Below are 17777 nucleotides of genomic sequence, written 5' to 3'. Positions count from 1 at the left end.
TTAGAGGAGAAGGAGCATCAGTTGAGGGCCAAACGGCGCAAGTGACAGTCAGAGTGAGAGATCCGAGTTGCTTGCTTGTAGCTACCTGGGTTTCTTTTCAGTATGACATTCGCTTGGTGTTTATCACCATCGTGGTAGCTTTAGAGCCAGAATAGATGTTGAGGTTAGTGTTGTTTATTCTGACTAGCACCTTAAATCTTCACAGCTTTGCCCAAGGGAACTCTCTGCAGCAGAGCGAGGGGGGTGGTGGGTGCGTAGCAGGCTGTGAGGGCGTAACACATAGTGGGTGGTTGTTTAGGTCCCAGTCAGATTCTTAAGTCAAGGCAAATGCTATCAGTGATGATGGCAGTGGTAGCCTTCAGAGGGAAAAGAAAATGTTTAGGTCAATCTTCCAGATACTTTCTGGAAAAGAAAATGAAAAAGAAATCATTCCAGAAATCTATAAAATTCTTCCCTTGGAAAACTTTTTCATCAAATACTTTTGTTTCTAAGATTCACTGCTATGGCAGTTGGAAGAGTAGAAGGGGTACCACAACAGACTATTTCTCTGCATTTCCACAACTGGTAAAGTCGTGGCTAAATGGAGGGTGCCTTTCTGTCATTTTGCTTAAGTGCTTTTGGCATCTACTGAGCAAAGCTATACAATTCTAATCTTTTCAATCCTGAAGTAGAAAATAGGATGTGTTTTCAACATAACATTTAAATTAAAATATGAAATGGTGTTTCATAGTTGTTGTATCTGTATCCGTTATTGGTTTGGTGGGTTAACCTTGGCCAGCTGCCAGATGCCCACCCAGCTGCTCCCTCTTCTACAGGGCAGGGGCAGAAAATAAGGCAAAAAAGCTCGTGAGTCAAGATAAAGACAAGGATATCACTTACCAGTTACCATCCTGGGCAAAGCACACTTGACTTGGGGAAAAATTAATTTAATTTATTGACAATTAAAATAGACTTGTTTAGTGAGAATCAAAGAGAAAAATTAAACCAACACATTCCTCTCTCCAAGCGGGCACAGGGGAGTCTCTGCCCCCGCAGCTGGAGCACGCCCTCCCCTCCTCCTCCTCCTCCGACCCTGCTGCTCACGGGGCTGTTCCTCACTTTTTCCCTCGCACTCCTCCCTGCCTGTGTGGCTTTTTTGCCCTTCCTTAAATGCGCTTTCAAGGAGGTGCCACCACCGTGGCTGAGGGGCTCAGCTGTGCCCTGGGGTGGGGCAGTTGCGGAGCTGGCCGGAACCGGCTGGAACCAGCCGTGACCGGCACGGGGCAGCCCAGCCTCTCCTCAGAGAGCTCAGCCCTGCAGCCCCGCTGCTGGCACCTGGGCACGGACACCCACCGCAGCTGGTAAAGAAAAAAGAACACAAAGCATGGTTTTTTGTTGTTCTTGGGCGGCGTTGGTTGTTTGGGGTTTTTTTAAAACATGACTACCGTAGCCTGATCATAGTTATGCTTGCTTTCTTTTTTCTTTAATCCTTTCAATTTTTAGGTTATGTATAAAACCACAGAGAGAGAAGACAGCACTGTTGCTGTTTGGACTTAGGGGAGTGTTTGGAGGTGTGTGTGTGCACATATATGTTTGCCGTTTCTTTTTATCACAGGATGTTATGGAGACCAAGACAAGCGTGTGAGGCTGAATATATGACTTCCAATGCCACCCCTGGGATGTCTGGACGGATGGGTTGTAACGTGCTGGTGCTGGGTTAGGGTTCGGGCTGGGAACCTAGCCTGTAAATAACGCATGCCCTGCACCAGCTGGGTTCAAAGTCCCCATCTCAAACTCTTAGGTGTTACGGTATTAAGTATGAACTAGTCTTTGGTTGGTATTGAAAGCTCTTGGTGCACCTTGTCCCATAGGTTGGCTAATGGGCATCCATGTTGCCTCATATGTTCCTCTTTTACCAGCATTTTCAGAGTAGCTGAATTGGGAATGAAGAGGACCTGCAGAACTTCTCTGCCAGTTTAGTTTCCTCCCATACATTCACAGAGCCTTGTACTTAGGCAGGGACTTTACTCACAAAAACAACTTTTACCGTTCACCCACATTTAGAAGACACTACTGAAATTTCTGGGCTTTCCAAGCTGCATTAAACACATCCGCTTTTCCAAAACGCTAACAGAAACATTTAAGAAATGTTTGTTTGCTCATGCAGATGCACACTTTCTCCAACCCAAATACTGAAAATGACTCTTAAAAGAAAAAAGTTAACAGGTCATATTTTCATCCAGCCCAGACACCAGGAAGAAATACACATGCGCACAGTCAGTCACACATGCCTTGTGTTTTATTGTTTCTGTATGAATAATGCAGGATATTGCTTAAAGAAAAAGATTTATAAAGGTATTGTTGGGCTTGACAAACTTGGAGAAAATGTCAGCTACATGCAGATGGACAGCCAGCTGTGCCTGTGCTCATTTTGAGCACTGCATGTCTAGGAGGCTGGGTACTATGGAAGGGTCTGTAGGTTGCAAGGTTGTGCATTCACACTCTGCAGCAAAAGTGCTGGGCTGGAAAGTGAGTGATGCATTGGGGATTAGAAGCCAATGGAGTGGAGTGAAGTTGCTTGGCACTGAAAGCAGGGTGGTAATTTGGTGCTCTTCCGTCCCCCACGGAAGTGGGCAAGGGAGGTCCTGGTTTGCTCCCAGTACCACATCTCCCATTGACTCCAAGCAGCTTTGTACTGAGCCCTAAATTGGGAAAGTTCTCTTCAGTTCCAGAGGAGGATGAACTGACTGATGATTTTAATAACTGTTATGAAGGGTAAAGCATAAATAACAAAAATGTTGTAATTAAAACCAAACAAAGCCAAAGCCACAAAAAACCCCGAACTAATCCTCTGTCCAAAAGATTTCCTAACCAAGGAGCTGTTCCAGCTCCAAACAGTGGCAGTCATGCTGCTAAGCATCACTTCTGTGCTGAGCCACTGTCCCTTTAATGTAATGCTGTTTTTCTAAGAGAAGAGGAAAACTCCTCTCCTCTTGCAAAAGTGATTCCAGCCTTCTCCTTTTCCTTGTTAAAGTTGGTTTGCTGATTTATCTTCTTCCTCCCACACTACTTAATGTTAATGCAAATGATGTGGGGTGGTCATCTACTTCTAGCTGATGGTGTTGTATTCCTTTTTGCTACCTCCCACTTTTCTTCTGCAGACAGAATTGACCCCACCAGCTGCTATATTTGTCAGAGACATTCTTTCTTATATTTCTTTGCCTCTGGGGCACAAAAACACCAGAGAGTGGTGAAGCTGGAGTATGAAAGAACAAATGAATGGCTGAGTTACAGAGTGAGCAGCTGTAGGACATTTAGAGAGGCTAAGGAAATAAAAAAGAAACCTGCTGAGATTGTCTCCTGAGAACAACCAAAAATATATTGATTATTCCTGTGGTGCTGTTAGGTGTGATTTAGCACTGGGGAAACTAAGCATTTCTAAGATTTCAGGAAATTAAAAAAATAACTCAGGTATGGTCTTGAGGACTCCCAAACATCTTTGAAATTAAAGGTCTATGTTTGCATATATATATAATGCATCTACCTAATTAAAAAAAAGGAAAAGGTTAGATTTAGGTTCCAGTCTCCTTCCAGTGTGTAAACTTTTTTATTTCAAAACAAAGATTTAAACTCTTTCGAGCAATTGGATCCTGCTGTGTTTAGTATTACCCCTGCTGTGTGTGTTCAGATCTAGATAAGGCATCTAACTGAGGTTCTGACCTCTTATGGTCTTTAAAATTCCCAGGACACGTTTTGAAGGAGCGTAATTTTTATTTTGTGTTTATTAACTGCAGTCACTTGCACAAACAGAGAAAACATCCTGCTTGACCCATACAGTTTACAGCTAAAGCAAGTGTCCAAAGCAGTGTGGTCTCAATACCGAGGGATTAACAATGTTAAATTCAATGTAGTTGGGATCTAAGTCTCCCTTCCACCTTTCCGTAATTTGAAGGAGACCCAGCATATTTTCCTGTCCTCACTGGAGAAGGTTGCTGGATTTAATCCTCGTCTCTTTTCCATACTTCATTGTTTTTGAACATTTCTTTCAGTCAGGGCAGATGCAGTCCTAAATAGTTAAGAGATTAAAAAAAAAAAAACCCTAAACCAAAAAAACCCCAAAAACCCCTCCCCAAATCCCCCAGTGCAAAGCCTATTAAATGTAATTTTTTAGCACTTTACCGTTGTTTGGCACTGTTAAGGCTTGTATCAAGTGTAATGCAGGGTGCAATTGGCTTTGCGTTGTGAATGGACCCCCACGGTCCTTCTTGTCGCCCCAGGGGGACATTTGTCACAAGTAAGAGTGCAATTACAGTGCAGTTAAACTCACTGTAGTAAATCTCGTTTTTTAAAAAGAGAGCTAACTTTGTTGTTGCAGGTTTGGCTGCATGTCATTAGTTTTGCAGCCCTTGTGCAGTCTGCTATATGGCCTGGTATGGAGACCCAGTGACACTGCCTCCTTTAATTATAGATTGTGCTTATTTATAATGTATGACCAATTTTAATAAAAGGATATGCTTTAATATTAATGGCCCTTTATTAACATATGGCACCCAGTTTAAGGATTTTTATCTCTCTTTTTCCCTCTGTCCCCTGCCACCCTCTTCTGCTGCAGCAAACCTGCGTCCAGGGGCTGAACAGAAAGTGGTGTTCATCACTGCACGTGTCCACCCTGGGGAAACACCATCTTCCTTCGTGTGCCAAGGTGAGTGTCTGCATGAAGATGGCAGATCTGATGAGATCTGATTTCCTATCGATGTGCGTATCGGGTTTGCATAGCTTTAAATCTGATAGAAGGCCAAGTTCACACAACAGTTCTTTCCACAGTGACGATATTTGCAGAATCTCTCACCTCTACCCAGCTGCCTGTTTTCTTGTGGGCAGTAGGAATATATTATCTCTGGGTCTTGTGAATGTCTGGTGAATTTGGTCAGAACTGGACAGTGGGCTCTGAAGCTCTTTGGGAAGAATTGACGGTCATGCTCATACATGTGCAATATGATCATGTAAGGCTCCTTTTCTTAGGAAAACAGGCTGGAAAAGCTCCAGGAGTGGTTCTCTGTCAACTGCTTATGTTTTCTTGCTGTCTGCTATCTTCAGCTTCTTTTTCACTGCAAAGCAGTGACCCTAGTTCTCCAGTTTGGATCTAAGAGGCCTCCATTTGTCTGAAGCTGCTACTCTGAGGAGCACAGCTCCCAGTGGCTGACAGCTGTTCCCTGCACAAAGCATTCTTGCTAAAAATAGAAAGCAAATTGCCCAACTCGTATTTATAAATGAGTTGTAAATCTCAGGCTTGTGGGTACAAATAAATAAATAATCCTGGCATGTGTTCATATAACTTCATTGTATAGGTCTGAGGTATTGTACTCATGGTATGTGACTTTCTGCAGTGGTAAATTGTTCATGGTGTAAATCAACGTAACTTCCCTGAAGCCAAGGCAATATGCTAATTTACTACATCAGCTTAGATCTGGCCCTGCCGAGCCAAGGAGTTACATCAATCAAGCATATGCAGAGTTTATTACGCTGGCTGCTTGAATGCCGCAGATTGGTTTGCGACTGGCCCTGTTGGTACCTAAGGACCTCAGTGGGAAAGATCTGGCACAGTTTCATGGTCTTCTCTGTGTGCTCCTCATCCTGGCAAGGTCCTGTGTCTGGCATCTCTCTAAGGCAAAAGGTCAACAGCTGTCACTTCTGCTGTCCTAACCCGATGGGCCTCTTCTTGCCGGCTTGTGGAGTAGCAAAGGTAAACCCCTTCCTTTAATAAAGCAGTGTTTCAGAGTACAAGCAGGAAAACTCAACGAGTTTGCCATCTCCTGTGGTGGCATAGTCAATGCAGGGCATTATAGTACACATGGTGTTTGTTAATGAATATGGATTTTTAATTGGATGCTTTGATTCTGTTTGTGGCTGCTGGCATAGCCCTATGAAATGAGGGCTGAGGCACGCTGCTGAGGTGGTACTTGTAAATGACGTTATTTTGTTTTGATAATGGAGAGTTTATTCAAAAGGGAAAAAAGGGAATGTGAAAAAGCGGGTGGCATGCTTAGCCTGATGAAACAACTGGATGGAAGTCATGCTCTGATTGTCTCAGAGAAACTTTGTGTTTTGTAGGAAAATTAAAACAAAAAGAGCGGGGGGGGGGGATAAGAAAAAGGAGGGGGTCAGTCTTGGAGAAGCACATCAGAAACTTGCTGTGACTGCAGTTATAATGCACGCTTGACTCACTTGGAAATGCATGGATCTGAAGGCACTGAACTCCGCTGTGCATTCAGCCATTCTGCGCAGTGCAGATGAAGCTGCCATGTGTGTATAATTACTGTCAAGACAAGTAGAAGTGGCAAACATTTCAAGGCCGTTGCTGCATTGTTTCTAGCACTGCCAAATGTGAAATTGGGTGCTTGCTCCATCTTTGGAAACTTTTATGAGGGAAGGTCAAAAGAAGGGGTAAAAAGGATCCCTTTGTCAGTCAAGTGAGGGCGCAATGAAGAATTTTATTCTTGGACTCTTGGGAAGCACTTTGGCAGAGTTAAGTGCTGCAGATTTAATATCCAAATGCCAGCCCAGTGCATATGGAACGTCAGGATTTTTTTTTTTTTTTGGTAGAGAGATTTCTTCTTGAATGTTTGATTATGCTCACCACCTGAAGTATTAAGATATGGAAGCTAATCCCAAAGATTCCCCAGGTGGAAGCAGCATCTCCTATATGGAAGAGCAGAATTGAGACTGCCAAGGCCTGGAGAATCAGCCAATAGGGGAATAGATATTGGGTTACAAGCTTTCTTTTTTTTTTTGTTCTTCATTTTTTTCTTGAGTTTCACTCAGTTCAGTCTCTGTCTTCCCCTTTAAAGCTCTAAGCTCATAACTCACTCCTTACTCATTTTTCTACCTGTCTTTGGGCTAGCCAAGTCTCTTCCTGACCTCTTTGGCCTGCTCTCTGCTGAGGATATATAGCTATGTGTACTCCAAACACCAGCTGCCTGGGGCCTGGCAGAAGCTCCCTATTACATCTTCCATTTTTTGATTAGGCAAGATACCCTGATGAGAAGCCAATTGTCTAGCCTTGATACATCAGGGTATACTTGATCCTGTCTATTGGTCTTTCTTTCCTTCACTTTACCCACAGATTAAATCTAAACAAGGATCCATCTCCCCATTTAGAGCTGTATTGTTTCTGTGTCATTCTCCTTCATATTCCATTATGTAGAATCCATTGAAAACTGAATTTTGGACACAAATACCCCATATTCCTGCAGATGTACAAGTATTGTGAACTTGGATACACACCTCTGTCTCCTTACAGCTGTGGAGTGCTTGCAGCAGTAGCCAGACCTCCCCAGAAACAGTAGGCACCTCATCCAGCAGCTAAAAACAAGTGCTGTAATATTTCATACACGGTGCAGCTGCTGAGCTGTAGCTCACTCCTTTAAAAGGCAGACAAAACTCCAGAGGGCCTCTTCATAGAAAGATGGATTAAGAACCTTTTGTTTCTGTTTTGGTCTTTTAAGAGTTATTACGATGCTTCAGGTTAGCCTTTTTAGGAAGTTTTCCTGACAGCTCTTAACTGCTTGTTGTGAAGTTCAGGAACAGAGATGGAGAGTTAGTCACCAGAGAATATATTCACATGAGTACCCTTTACATCCAAAGGTAGGGCAGTGCTCCCCTCCTCAGGCTGTGATGGCCATCATGAGCATTGATGCTTGTGTCATGTTTGGGGATGAGCGAAAGTAGGGTCTAGAATGAAGAGGGCTCTGTTGTTTTCACTTTGCTCTTACAGACCATTTTCTAACTAACTGGAATCACGGCTGCTCCTGGAGGGCTTTTATAGTGCAACACAAAACAGTGCGAATTCATCTTGCAGCTTGAACTCATCTCTCATAGGCTGTTTGGATTTGAGGGATTTTTCTGAAGTTGTAGGTTTAGATTCTTTTCTCTTCTTAGATATTTATCATCATTTCTGAGCCCCCTCCCCCCTGGTATTTTTACTTAAGAAAACATATGCTATTTTCTGTTGTCCACATTATACTGTTAAGGCAAGTAAATTATTAACTCTTACAGATAGGGTCAGATGTCAGATAATGCCATATGTTGCATGCGCAAATATGTGTGTAAAATCTGTACAAGTCCCTACCCTCTAAACACTGGTGATAAGCCGGCTTTCCAAAGGTTTGGATTTTATACAAGATCTGGCAATAGGAGTATTTTTTCCCCCAGTATTCTTACAGTCTTATTTTCCTTTGTCTGCTAGATTTAATTTTTTTGGTGGGAAATAAGCAATTGTCCCTCACTACTCATGTGCATGGAAAGTTGTAGGAGAAATGTGGTGACTACCATGCTTAAGTTTGTCCTGTTTACTTTGGCTTTCGTCAGCAGTAAGCAATTGCAAGCTTAAGCGTGTCTAGATATACGTAAACATGCACTTTCCCCATAGACTTAGCATGTTCTCTTAGTCATTTGTCACCTAACACATTTGCCAGTGTGGCATCCACCATGCCATCTAAATGCAAAAATAAAGATTTGTACCCTAAGCATTTTAATATAGTTTGCCAGTCTGGTAGCCCAGAATGGAAGACCCACTGCAAGAGGGGAGGGAGAGGAATCCCACAGCTGGGTTTGCAAATGCTGAGCATCTTGTGTGAAGTGTAATTTGGCCTGAAGCTGACCTTGAAGCTTATGGGCTGAATAGGGAACAGCCATTAAAAAGAAAATATAAGGAAAACAGACACCTGGGACTCTTATCCATAAGAATGGAGAAAAAATGACTTTTCAATCAATCTTTTTTCATTACAGCTGCTTAAATGAATGCTCCCTCTTGCTTCATCTTAAATCAGATGATACGAAATGGGAAACCAGACTACACTGGGCAATGTCTCTTGGTTTTCTGTGAACATTCTTGATCTGTGTTTTTAATCCCCACCCTCCTGCCAGCAGAGGGCAGGGAAAAAAATCTGAAAGCTTTTGTACAAATTTTGATTCTAAGTTTAAAGAAGGGGACAGACTGCCTGACAAGAAGTCTCCCACCAACTGTCTCAGGAGTCCTGCTGTTGCACAATAACTGACTGGGCTTGTGGGTAACTGAACTTGCTCTCTATGTGACTAAGGTGCTCCACATGCTAGGAAGGCTTTTATTCATGGAGAGATTCCCATACGGCTTCTTAAGTGGTGGCAGTTTTCTAGTTTACTTCATGGAGGCAGTGCCTTCAAATTGGTAAAATTTGATCCTGCAGGATCCCCGGAGAAGTTAGTGTGTGAAGTTTCTACAACATGAGTGGGACTTGTTTGTTTTGGTTTGGTTTTTTGGGGTTTTTTTTGCTTGTGGGAAAAGCAGTTGTATGTGTGAGAAGAGTAATTTTGAAACTTGTTGCTCCTACTTGGAATTTTAGACAACCTCTGTCTTTTGTTACGAAGAATGGGAAGAATAAACTGGGGGGGGTGGTGGTAAAAGCTGCTTTTCTGTTTCCTTTGCTAAGTGTGTAAATATTTTGAGCATAAGGCATAAATTATAGTAACTTCGAAAGACAGGACAGGGCATGTCTTAAATGCAAGAGTAAATGCAGCTATTGAAACCTTCACATGTGAAAAGAACGTTTTTTGAAGTAACAGACGTGATGACCTTGCTTAGCTGTTTCCAGGGGATAAATTTCTCCTAAAGAAATGAAACTGAGTTCTGTAGGCATTGGTGTTTGACGCTTTTGGTGACAGCATCTGTACTGGAGAAAAACACTGAGCCTAGAAAGTTCCTGTTGTGGTAATGATGGGGCCCTCAGAAGCTTGAGGGCATTATCTGCCAGAATTCATATCAGACTGAATTTGCATCTGAATGGGGTGCATCAGTTCTGACCTCTTTCTAGGTACTTAATGTGTTGTACTCTTCCTTCTAGCAAGTCAAATCATCTTCATTTCTCAGCTAAATTTCCTATTAGAGGAGGAAACAAAATAGGATTCCATAAAGAGTGCAGATCTTATACATGCATATGTGTTATATTACTGTAAAGTCTCAGTTCTGCCTTCTCTGCCAAATGAAAGAGACTGGAAGCAAACACTTACGCTCTCCTAGCTACTTCTAGACTCAAAGTGAATGCCTCCACATGTATAAAGGCTTAGTTTGCCATTCATCTTTGGATGCAGGAGCATGCTCTGCCTTGGCCATGCAGCAGGCCTGTGGGTGCTCTCTGATGCAGAAATGCCCGTTGTGGGGGCTGTTGCCAGTGCTTCAGTTTGTGGGCTGTGTTGCTAATACTGAAGAGGACTGAACTACACAGAAACTCCACTTTAAGGGAGTTTTATACGCTCTTGCCATCCCAAAGGTACAAAGCCAGGGAGCTTCCATTCCCTTTCAATACTTGCTGTACCCTTTGCAAACCTCCTCTTCTGGCTACAATCCATAGGAAAATGCATCTGATACTGCACAGTTCCACCCTAGAGGTGACTGCTCTTGGTCAAAAAAAAGAGTGAAATCTTTCTGTAAAACAAACGGTATTCTGCATGCGTAAGATTATATGCATAAGTTGTGAGAGGAGAGGATCGGAACACTCCTGTTCATTTAGCCACATCTTAGCACTTACAAGGAGTGAGGGAACATAGTGAACAGAAGCTGCAGTTCATGGTCTCTTTTATAGGGGTTCAGGAAACCAAACGATGAGAACCAGACAAAGACAACAGAATTCAACAGCCCAACCATAAAATGAGCTGCAGGGCTCTCTTAAAGTTGTTAAACTGCATTCATCCTTCTCACTAAGATTTTTTTTTTTCTTTAAGTGCACAGCTCCTAAGCTTTAATACAAAGGGAAACACACTCTCCTTGACTTCTAAAGCAACATGAAAAACACTATTGTCTGTCCCTTGTAAATCTCCTGGATGGGATTTTAGTGTGAAGTATCCCAGGAGAGAGAGAGGTTGTTCTGAGAATATAAAACATCCATATTGGAGTAATGGAAAGAAAAGCTCCTCTTAAAATTGTGTTGATGTAAATAGACTGCTGGAAGAATTTCTGCTACCCTAAGTGACATTAGCTGTTACAAGATACCACAGGTTTTGAATCAATTCACTATTGTGTCAGGCAGGTATGAGAGGTTATACAGCTGGTTTCCTGAGCTGGAGGAAATTTATAATGAGGTTAAATTTCTCTGGCAATAGAGTTATGCGATTTACTCTCTTAGCACGTACGCTTTCTGCATGTGCCAGGGAACCCTTGCACAGAAGAGAAGGCAGTGCGATGGTGGCAAGGTGGGCAGAGAGGCTGTGTAGAGGCTGGGGGCTGAAGTCTGCAGGGGGAAGAAGGAGTCCCCAAGAGCTCTGGAGACCTGGGCTGCCTCTGAGGGAGCAATTGTGTTATTAGTGGAGAAGGCTATTGCATAGCTGAGAAACCCCTTCCCACCGACAGCAGAAGTTGCTGCCTCATCTCTTCCATCCTATCAGTAGCAGTGGGAATGGAAAATTTGACTTACCAGGCAGGCTCACTCCACAAACCCAGCCCTGCATGCTCACCTTGCATCTTCTAGTAGGTGAAATGGATCAGTCCTAACTCCTCATCCCTGGGATGACAAGGTCAGCTTTGCCTATGCAGCTAAGAAATGTCAGGTACTTGCTTTGATTCAGTTTGCCCTTTGACCAGGGCAGGCCTTTGATTACCTCTGCTTAACTAATCCTCTCTACAATAATCACAGAGCTAAAGGAGCCCTTGGTCTTCAAGAGGGAGAATTGAGAAGGGTTTCTCTATACAACAGCAGGCAAATTTGCTTTGTCTTTGGGTGGCATTGCCCAATTAGTCTCTTAAACATACTGGTTTTGCAATGTTTCTTGACTGCTCATACTTTTGAATAATATTAGCTTAAAGATCATTTCCCTCCAGCTCTAACCAACCTGCCTCTAGGTCAAAGCACATCATCTTTGTAACAGCACACTGTGGCACTTTGCTGATGTCTGAGGATAGGAAAAAGAGAAAACATTGATTCAGTTAACTTCATGGTCACTTGGCTTTCCTTAATATGGCCTGTTTTTCCCATGAGGAATTGCAGTCCAAGTGGATTTTGAAGATGTTTGTGTATGTCTTCCCAGATATGAATTAGGTCAGAGCCATTTTCTATGTGTATTTCTCTGCATTGCCATAGGCCGCAAGTCCTGCACTTCTAGGGAGCAATATTATGCCCATGCAACAGATCTCTGGGCCTAGGCGGGAGAGTAGGCCCCTGGAAGTGTTAGCTAATACTCTGCTCATGGCATTGCTTGCTGAGTCTGGGGCTGTGCAGCAGTCCCAACTGGCCAAGAGCACTCAGTGTGCTGTGCACGCAGGTTTCCCCAAACTGGACTTTGCATGCATGGGTCAAACAGTGCTGGGGCATCTGTTATTAGTAGGGAAATCCCAGGCAGAAATCTTGAAGTCCTGCACCAGTTGAATTAGACCAGGACATGAATATGCAAAACTCAGAACAGAGCTGTAAAGACCACAGGAAGTTTGGGGTTGTCTTTAGATCTCATTTGCATGGCTGTGCTGTTAATGAAAAAAGAAATGGCTCCTAATAAGTAACTGTTATTAATTTCAAGGAATCTGAGTTGTGAGATGAAGCCCTTTCTGTAAGTGCAGCAGTGTGCGAGATCTGTACTGATCAAGCTGCAGGTGTTGTAGTGGTATGTCAGACTTCACAATTAGGAATCTCTCTTTAAGGCTTTTCCATTCTCCTTCTGTAGTGTCCCAGCTCTTCCACACAACTGATATTAATCTTGCGGGTCTATTTTTTCCGGCTTTGTCTTCTGACCCTTTGTTCTTTGCCTGCCCTGGCTCAGTTCAGCTGAATTGATTTTTTTGTTTTCATTTTGTTTTCAGTTCTTCTGTCTCTGAGGTGCCCTGCGCTTGCCTTCTTGCTCCTTCTGCACTGCTATAGCTGCTGCTCTGAGGAGCCAGCATTCATGTGTGACTAGGACTTGTCTGCTGGAAGCTTTTCTTTGACACAAGGGCACCTGAGTGAAATTCTTCTTCTGCCCCTGCACAGACTGCTCACGTGCTCTTGTGTGTGTCTGTCGCAAGGTATTGTGTACATGTTTATAAGAGGCATGTCTCCTTGACTGCTGCAGTTTACAGAGACAAGGGCGTAAAGCTTGTTTGGAGGGTGCAAAGAAGAGTCTTGGGATGAAAGCAGGCTCCTGCCCCAGACAATAACCCTTTAGAGATTGTCTTGGCTCTTTTAATGCAGTCCTGCTTCTCTGCACTCTGAGGATGGAGAGGAGGGGTAATGGGGCACATGCCCCAGCCAAAAGGGGACACAAATTCTTTACCAGTCCTGCTTAATTTTATCTAGGAAGAAGTGTAGGCACAAATAGTTTTTCTGGGACCCTAATGTATGGGCAAACTTCTATTAAACACTTTATAGACAGGAAGTGTGGATTTAGGGTGGTTTTGAACAGCGGCACACAGCTCTCTAAAAAGTCATCCTCCCCAGCAAGGTTGTTTCCTCAGTGACAGGTGTGGCCCCTAAGTGATGATTTCCAGGTGGGTCCTGTCATGTTAGTTCAAGGGTCCAATTACTTATTGCATCTTCAGCAAATCGTAGTAGATCCCTGGTATCCATGCTCTGGTTTGGAGCTTACAGTTTTACTCTTTGCTGCTGCTAAGTGTAAAAGGTAATTGGAGATGGATGAAAATGAATTAATTTCTTTTTAGTGCCACAGGTTTTCAAAGACAATGCTTTATTTGAAATTTCACACAAGGTTACTTTTATTTTTCTCTTATTTTCCCTTTATGTCTCTTTTCTTGTCTCCCCACTTTTTTGTCACTTTATCACTGAAGGACAAAAACATGGGGGGCAAAGGAAGAAACGAAGAAAGGTAAAAATCTATTTCAGTGTTCAGTTAAAAAAGGAGGAAAGGAAAAGTCTGTAGGTCTTCTTATGACAAAGTTTCTTCAAAATTTTAAAAGTTTACTTCAAAATTTTCTGTCAGCTGTACAGCATGTAGGCAACATATTACGAAGCTGAACCCTGTCTTATATTATGGTCAATGAAAATGACAAGGCAAGTTCTTGTTCCCTAGGGCCTCCACTTACCGAAAAGGAGCTATTTCTAGCATCACTGAAAGATTTCAGTTTTCATGGTTATTATTTACCCAGTACTGCCATGGTGGCTTTTGTATGGCACTAATCACCATTGTGGCCAATCCCCTTACCAACACCAGTGCTTGGTGTCATAACATCAAAGTGAGAATAGGAGGGTGGCTAATTCCCTGGCACAGTGCTTTAACCACCTTCTGTCAAACAGGAGAGACAGTCTGTTGTAGAATCAAGAGTGGAGTTGAAAAATACTGTGACCCAGCCTTCTTCCAGGTACTATCTTTCCAGAGTTGGGTCTGTCTTTTACTCCTGGGGAGGAGCAGGGAACAACAAACTGTACTGTCCTGGGTCAGAACGGGAAACCCCTTGGAACTGAACCCCTAATTCACTGCAGGCAGGTTGTCTGCCCCGCACTGGAGGCAGCAGCCGCGAAGTGACTGCCACCATGCTCAGCTAACAGACCCCTCCAGTGGCTTTGAAATAAACCCTTACTTTTGCAGTGTGCATGTCACTCTGGGGTCTCAGTCTGTCCAAAATGTTCAGTGGCACCTCTCCCTTCTGAAGTCTGTATCTTTCATGCAGTAGAAGAGGCTGTTTATTAACGTTAAATTTACTTTTAAGATGTTAAAATTCAGTCTGACTATTCAAGGCAGAAAATTAGACAGTCTTAGCCCCTGGTTACATGTGAACTCTGTTTTTAGTTCTTCCTGGCAAAGTTCCTAATGGCCAAGGATATGAGGGAAATAGCACCTTGACATTAGCTTATGCGGTCACAGTGCTGCCAGAGTTGAACCCCATTGCTGTGAAGTGCTTGGGGAGAGCTTCTGTTGAAGGGTTTGCCTCACTTGAGAGTTAATTTGCATCTGAGACAGGCTGTGAATGTGGAGTGCAATAGAACATTCCTTGAGCAATTCTTATTCTGGAACAAGAGCATCTTCTTCCTTCTTAGTTTAATATGCTTCAAAGTAGATTCTGCAATAAGACTGTCTCCAAACAGAATTCTTTAGGAAATGGTGTTTTTTCTTCTTCCTAAAACAGCAACAACAAAACCCCTCAATGCTTAGAGGAGCCCTGAAAGTTATTATCTGTCTAACTTCCTCCCTTGTGTTTTTCAGATGGAAACATGTACTTTATATCCTCTTGGAGAATTTCACCTCTTCACAAGCAGAGATGTCAGTTGCTTGTGGCAGTCCTACTCATGTGAGGACAGTTTGCTCTCTGAATATTCCCTCTCCAGTGCTAATTACCATCACCTTTAGGATCTGCAGTATGACTCCATTTTCACAGCAAGATTTTCTCTGGAGGGGAGGTGGGGTCTTACAATATGTTCTACTGCTTAGCAGCCAGGAGCATATCTGTGCTGACATGGAGTGGCCCTAATTTATTTCTGTGGAGCTTATTCTTGCCTGGATGTCATGCAGTGTAAATAAAAGAACAGATCCATCTCCACTGGTGAGGGGCAGAGCAGAGCTTTTGCAATTTTTTTTCCTCATGTAGAGACATGGCCATTTTTGTTTTTTCTTTAAGACAAAAAAATAAACGACAGAGAAAAGGTTTTTCCTGCTGAAGCCCAGTACGAGTAGCTATACTGCAAGTCTGCTCCAGCACCACTGGAAGCAACTTGCAGACACACAACTTTCATCTCACATTCAAGGGGAGAAAATTCAGATGCAGCCAGCATTTTCTTGTCCATCGGATCTTCCCAGAGGATTAGTTTTTTGTTTAATAAATCACACTTTTTTTTCTCTCCCCCCATCCCTCCCAAGTCTGGTCAGGTCATAAGTCACCCAGAAGTAGTTCAGGTATTGCATACAGTCCTTGCTTTCATTGTCTGCCAAGACTGAAGTTACAGATTTTGCTGTGCAAATGGACTTCTGTGTTCCATTTCAGTTTTGACTATTCTTTGATGCTGATTAGAACTGCTGAGCCGCTACTACCAACTTGAATGTATCAAGGGGGAAATGGACACAGATCTACTTTTGTCTCACATGCTGTTGGTTTTGCTTGTGCAGTACATTTAGATGTCACTCTGAGGTGCAAACCCAGAGCAAGCAGAGAGCTCACACTAGCTTCAGGGGAAAGGTAGCCACCTCTTGGGAAGAGCAAGACAGCTGTGATATCACTCTCGCCTTTTCTCATGACCAGAAGGCAACCACAGGAAAGTCTAAAGTAGCTCTTTATTGAATTAACAAGACTCTCTTTCTCTGTTTCTGGAATCTGGTGGTTGTTCATTTCAGAAGTGCTGCTTTACTGGGTGACAGCAGCATTGCATAGTGCCTGTGGACTTTGTGCACTGCTTTACTACTGGAGTCTTACAAGTGACTTTGAGTGGAAACAGGCGAGCCGCCTTGCACCTTTTTAGTTGATTTGAATGGAAGGACAGGAGAAGACTATAAAAGTGAAGCAGTATAAACTGCAAACCTAGTAAAGTGGAAAGCAATGAAGCAGCCAAAAGGTGCCATCACAAATGGCTTAGTGTAAGTTTTCACATATCAAGAATAACTAGAAAGTGATCACTTGTCCCCACGGGGGAACTGAGGGCAAATAGTTGTTCAGGTTTCCTATAGGGGCAGGCTGTCAGCTGCCATTGTTAGGATCTGGGGAATTTATTTATGTGCCATCTTCGTATAGGAATCACAAAACAGCAGCTCCAGTAGAGGTGAGGAGGTGGGGTTCAGTCCTGAGGAGTGGACACCTCAGGTCTTCTCTTCAGCTGAGTGGACTAAACTTCTAAGCTGGAGCACAAGAAAATGCAATGCATGCTTCTCCTGAGCTCCTCAGCTCAGATTCCCACTTTGTTCTGAGCCCCACATGTGTATCTTCTTGAGAGACCCAGAGTGTTAGGGCATTACATCACCTGTGGGGGCACCTTCTTCCCCCATGTGCCCTTTCTCCTTTCCAGTAATGCATGTTGTGCTTTCATAGCGGCAGTGGGTCGCACCAGGAGTCTGTCTAGCTGAGTAGCCCATTTGTGACAATGGCCAATCGCAAGTGCCTACATGTTATTAAAGGTCAAGGCAAATTAATAGAGATGCTCCCCAATACACTCTTGCAACAGTCTACAGCTGAAGGAAACTGGAAAGGATAGTTGTGACTGACCTTCCGTAGTGCCCCTCTGGTCTCTGTATCACACAGCTTTGGTGTGTGATACCATATGTGTATGTTGTGTGTATGTGTATGTGTGAACCGTACCTGTATGGTTCATACCTATTGCTTCTGGGTTTGTGCTTGACTGAGCAACACATTCGCAGATGTTGGAATACATTTTTAGAATGTGTTTAAAAATACATATTTTTCATTTCTTCCCTAGCATTATTTATGTAATGCCCTTTTTCTTTTTCACTGTGTATTAGATTTTCATATGTAAATGTATTCTCAATCTCTCTCCAGAGAAATCCACCTTTTGCCTTCTTAGTTTATAACACATTCTTTGCTTGGGCTGATCTATCCATCTTAAGACTTCTATAGTTCTTATTGCTACCACAGTTAATGCCATAAGACTACGAGCACAATGTAACTGCTTGCTTGTGCTTACTGAACATGCAAAACAGCACAAAAAATTACAAACCCTCAAGGGAGGTGTTAAGTAAAACTAGTCCATCCTTCCATTCCCAGTGCCCACCTTTGTTAAATAAGCACACTGAAAACCCAAAGGTTCCTGGTCTCCGGAGAAAGGCACTGCTGCGAGATTGTGAAAAGGTAACTCTGGGCATAGGGAGCGAGTGCTCAGAGTCCTGGTGAAACAGTTCAGCAAAAGGCT

The 17777-nt window shown here is 43.1% G+C and overlaps 1 protein-coding gene across 1 annotated transcript in view; it reads left to right on the top strand.

Moving 5' to 3' along the window:
* The window catches only part of LOC309407560 (BEN domain-containing protein 5), a gene marked incomplete at its 5' end in the record, with an annotated part of 952618 nt that overhangs the window by 720508 nt on the left and 214333 nt on the right, over window positions 1-17777 (top strand). The window contains one exon of the mRNA XM_082003109.1: window positions 4592-4681. Coding sequence (XP_081859235.1) covers window positions 4592-4681 — 90 coding nt within the window. The remainder of the gene's footprint in view (window positions 1-4591; window positions 4682-17777) is intronic.

The sequence above is a fragment of the Phaethon aethereus genome (genome assembly GCF_964289735.1).
Source record: "Phaethon aethereus genome assembly, chromosome: 8".
NCBI lineage: Eukaryota > Metazoa > Chordata > Aves > Phaethontiformes > Phaethontidae > Phaethon > Phaethon aethereus.
The sequence above is the reverse complement of the archived record's forward strand: the minus strand, read 5'-3'. Positions and strand labels throughout refer to the sequence as shown.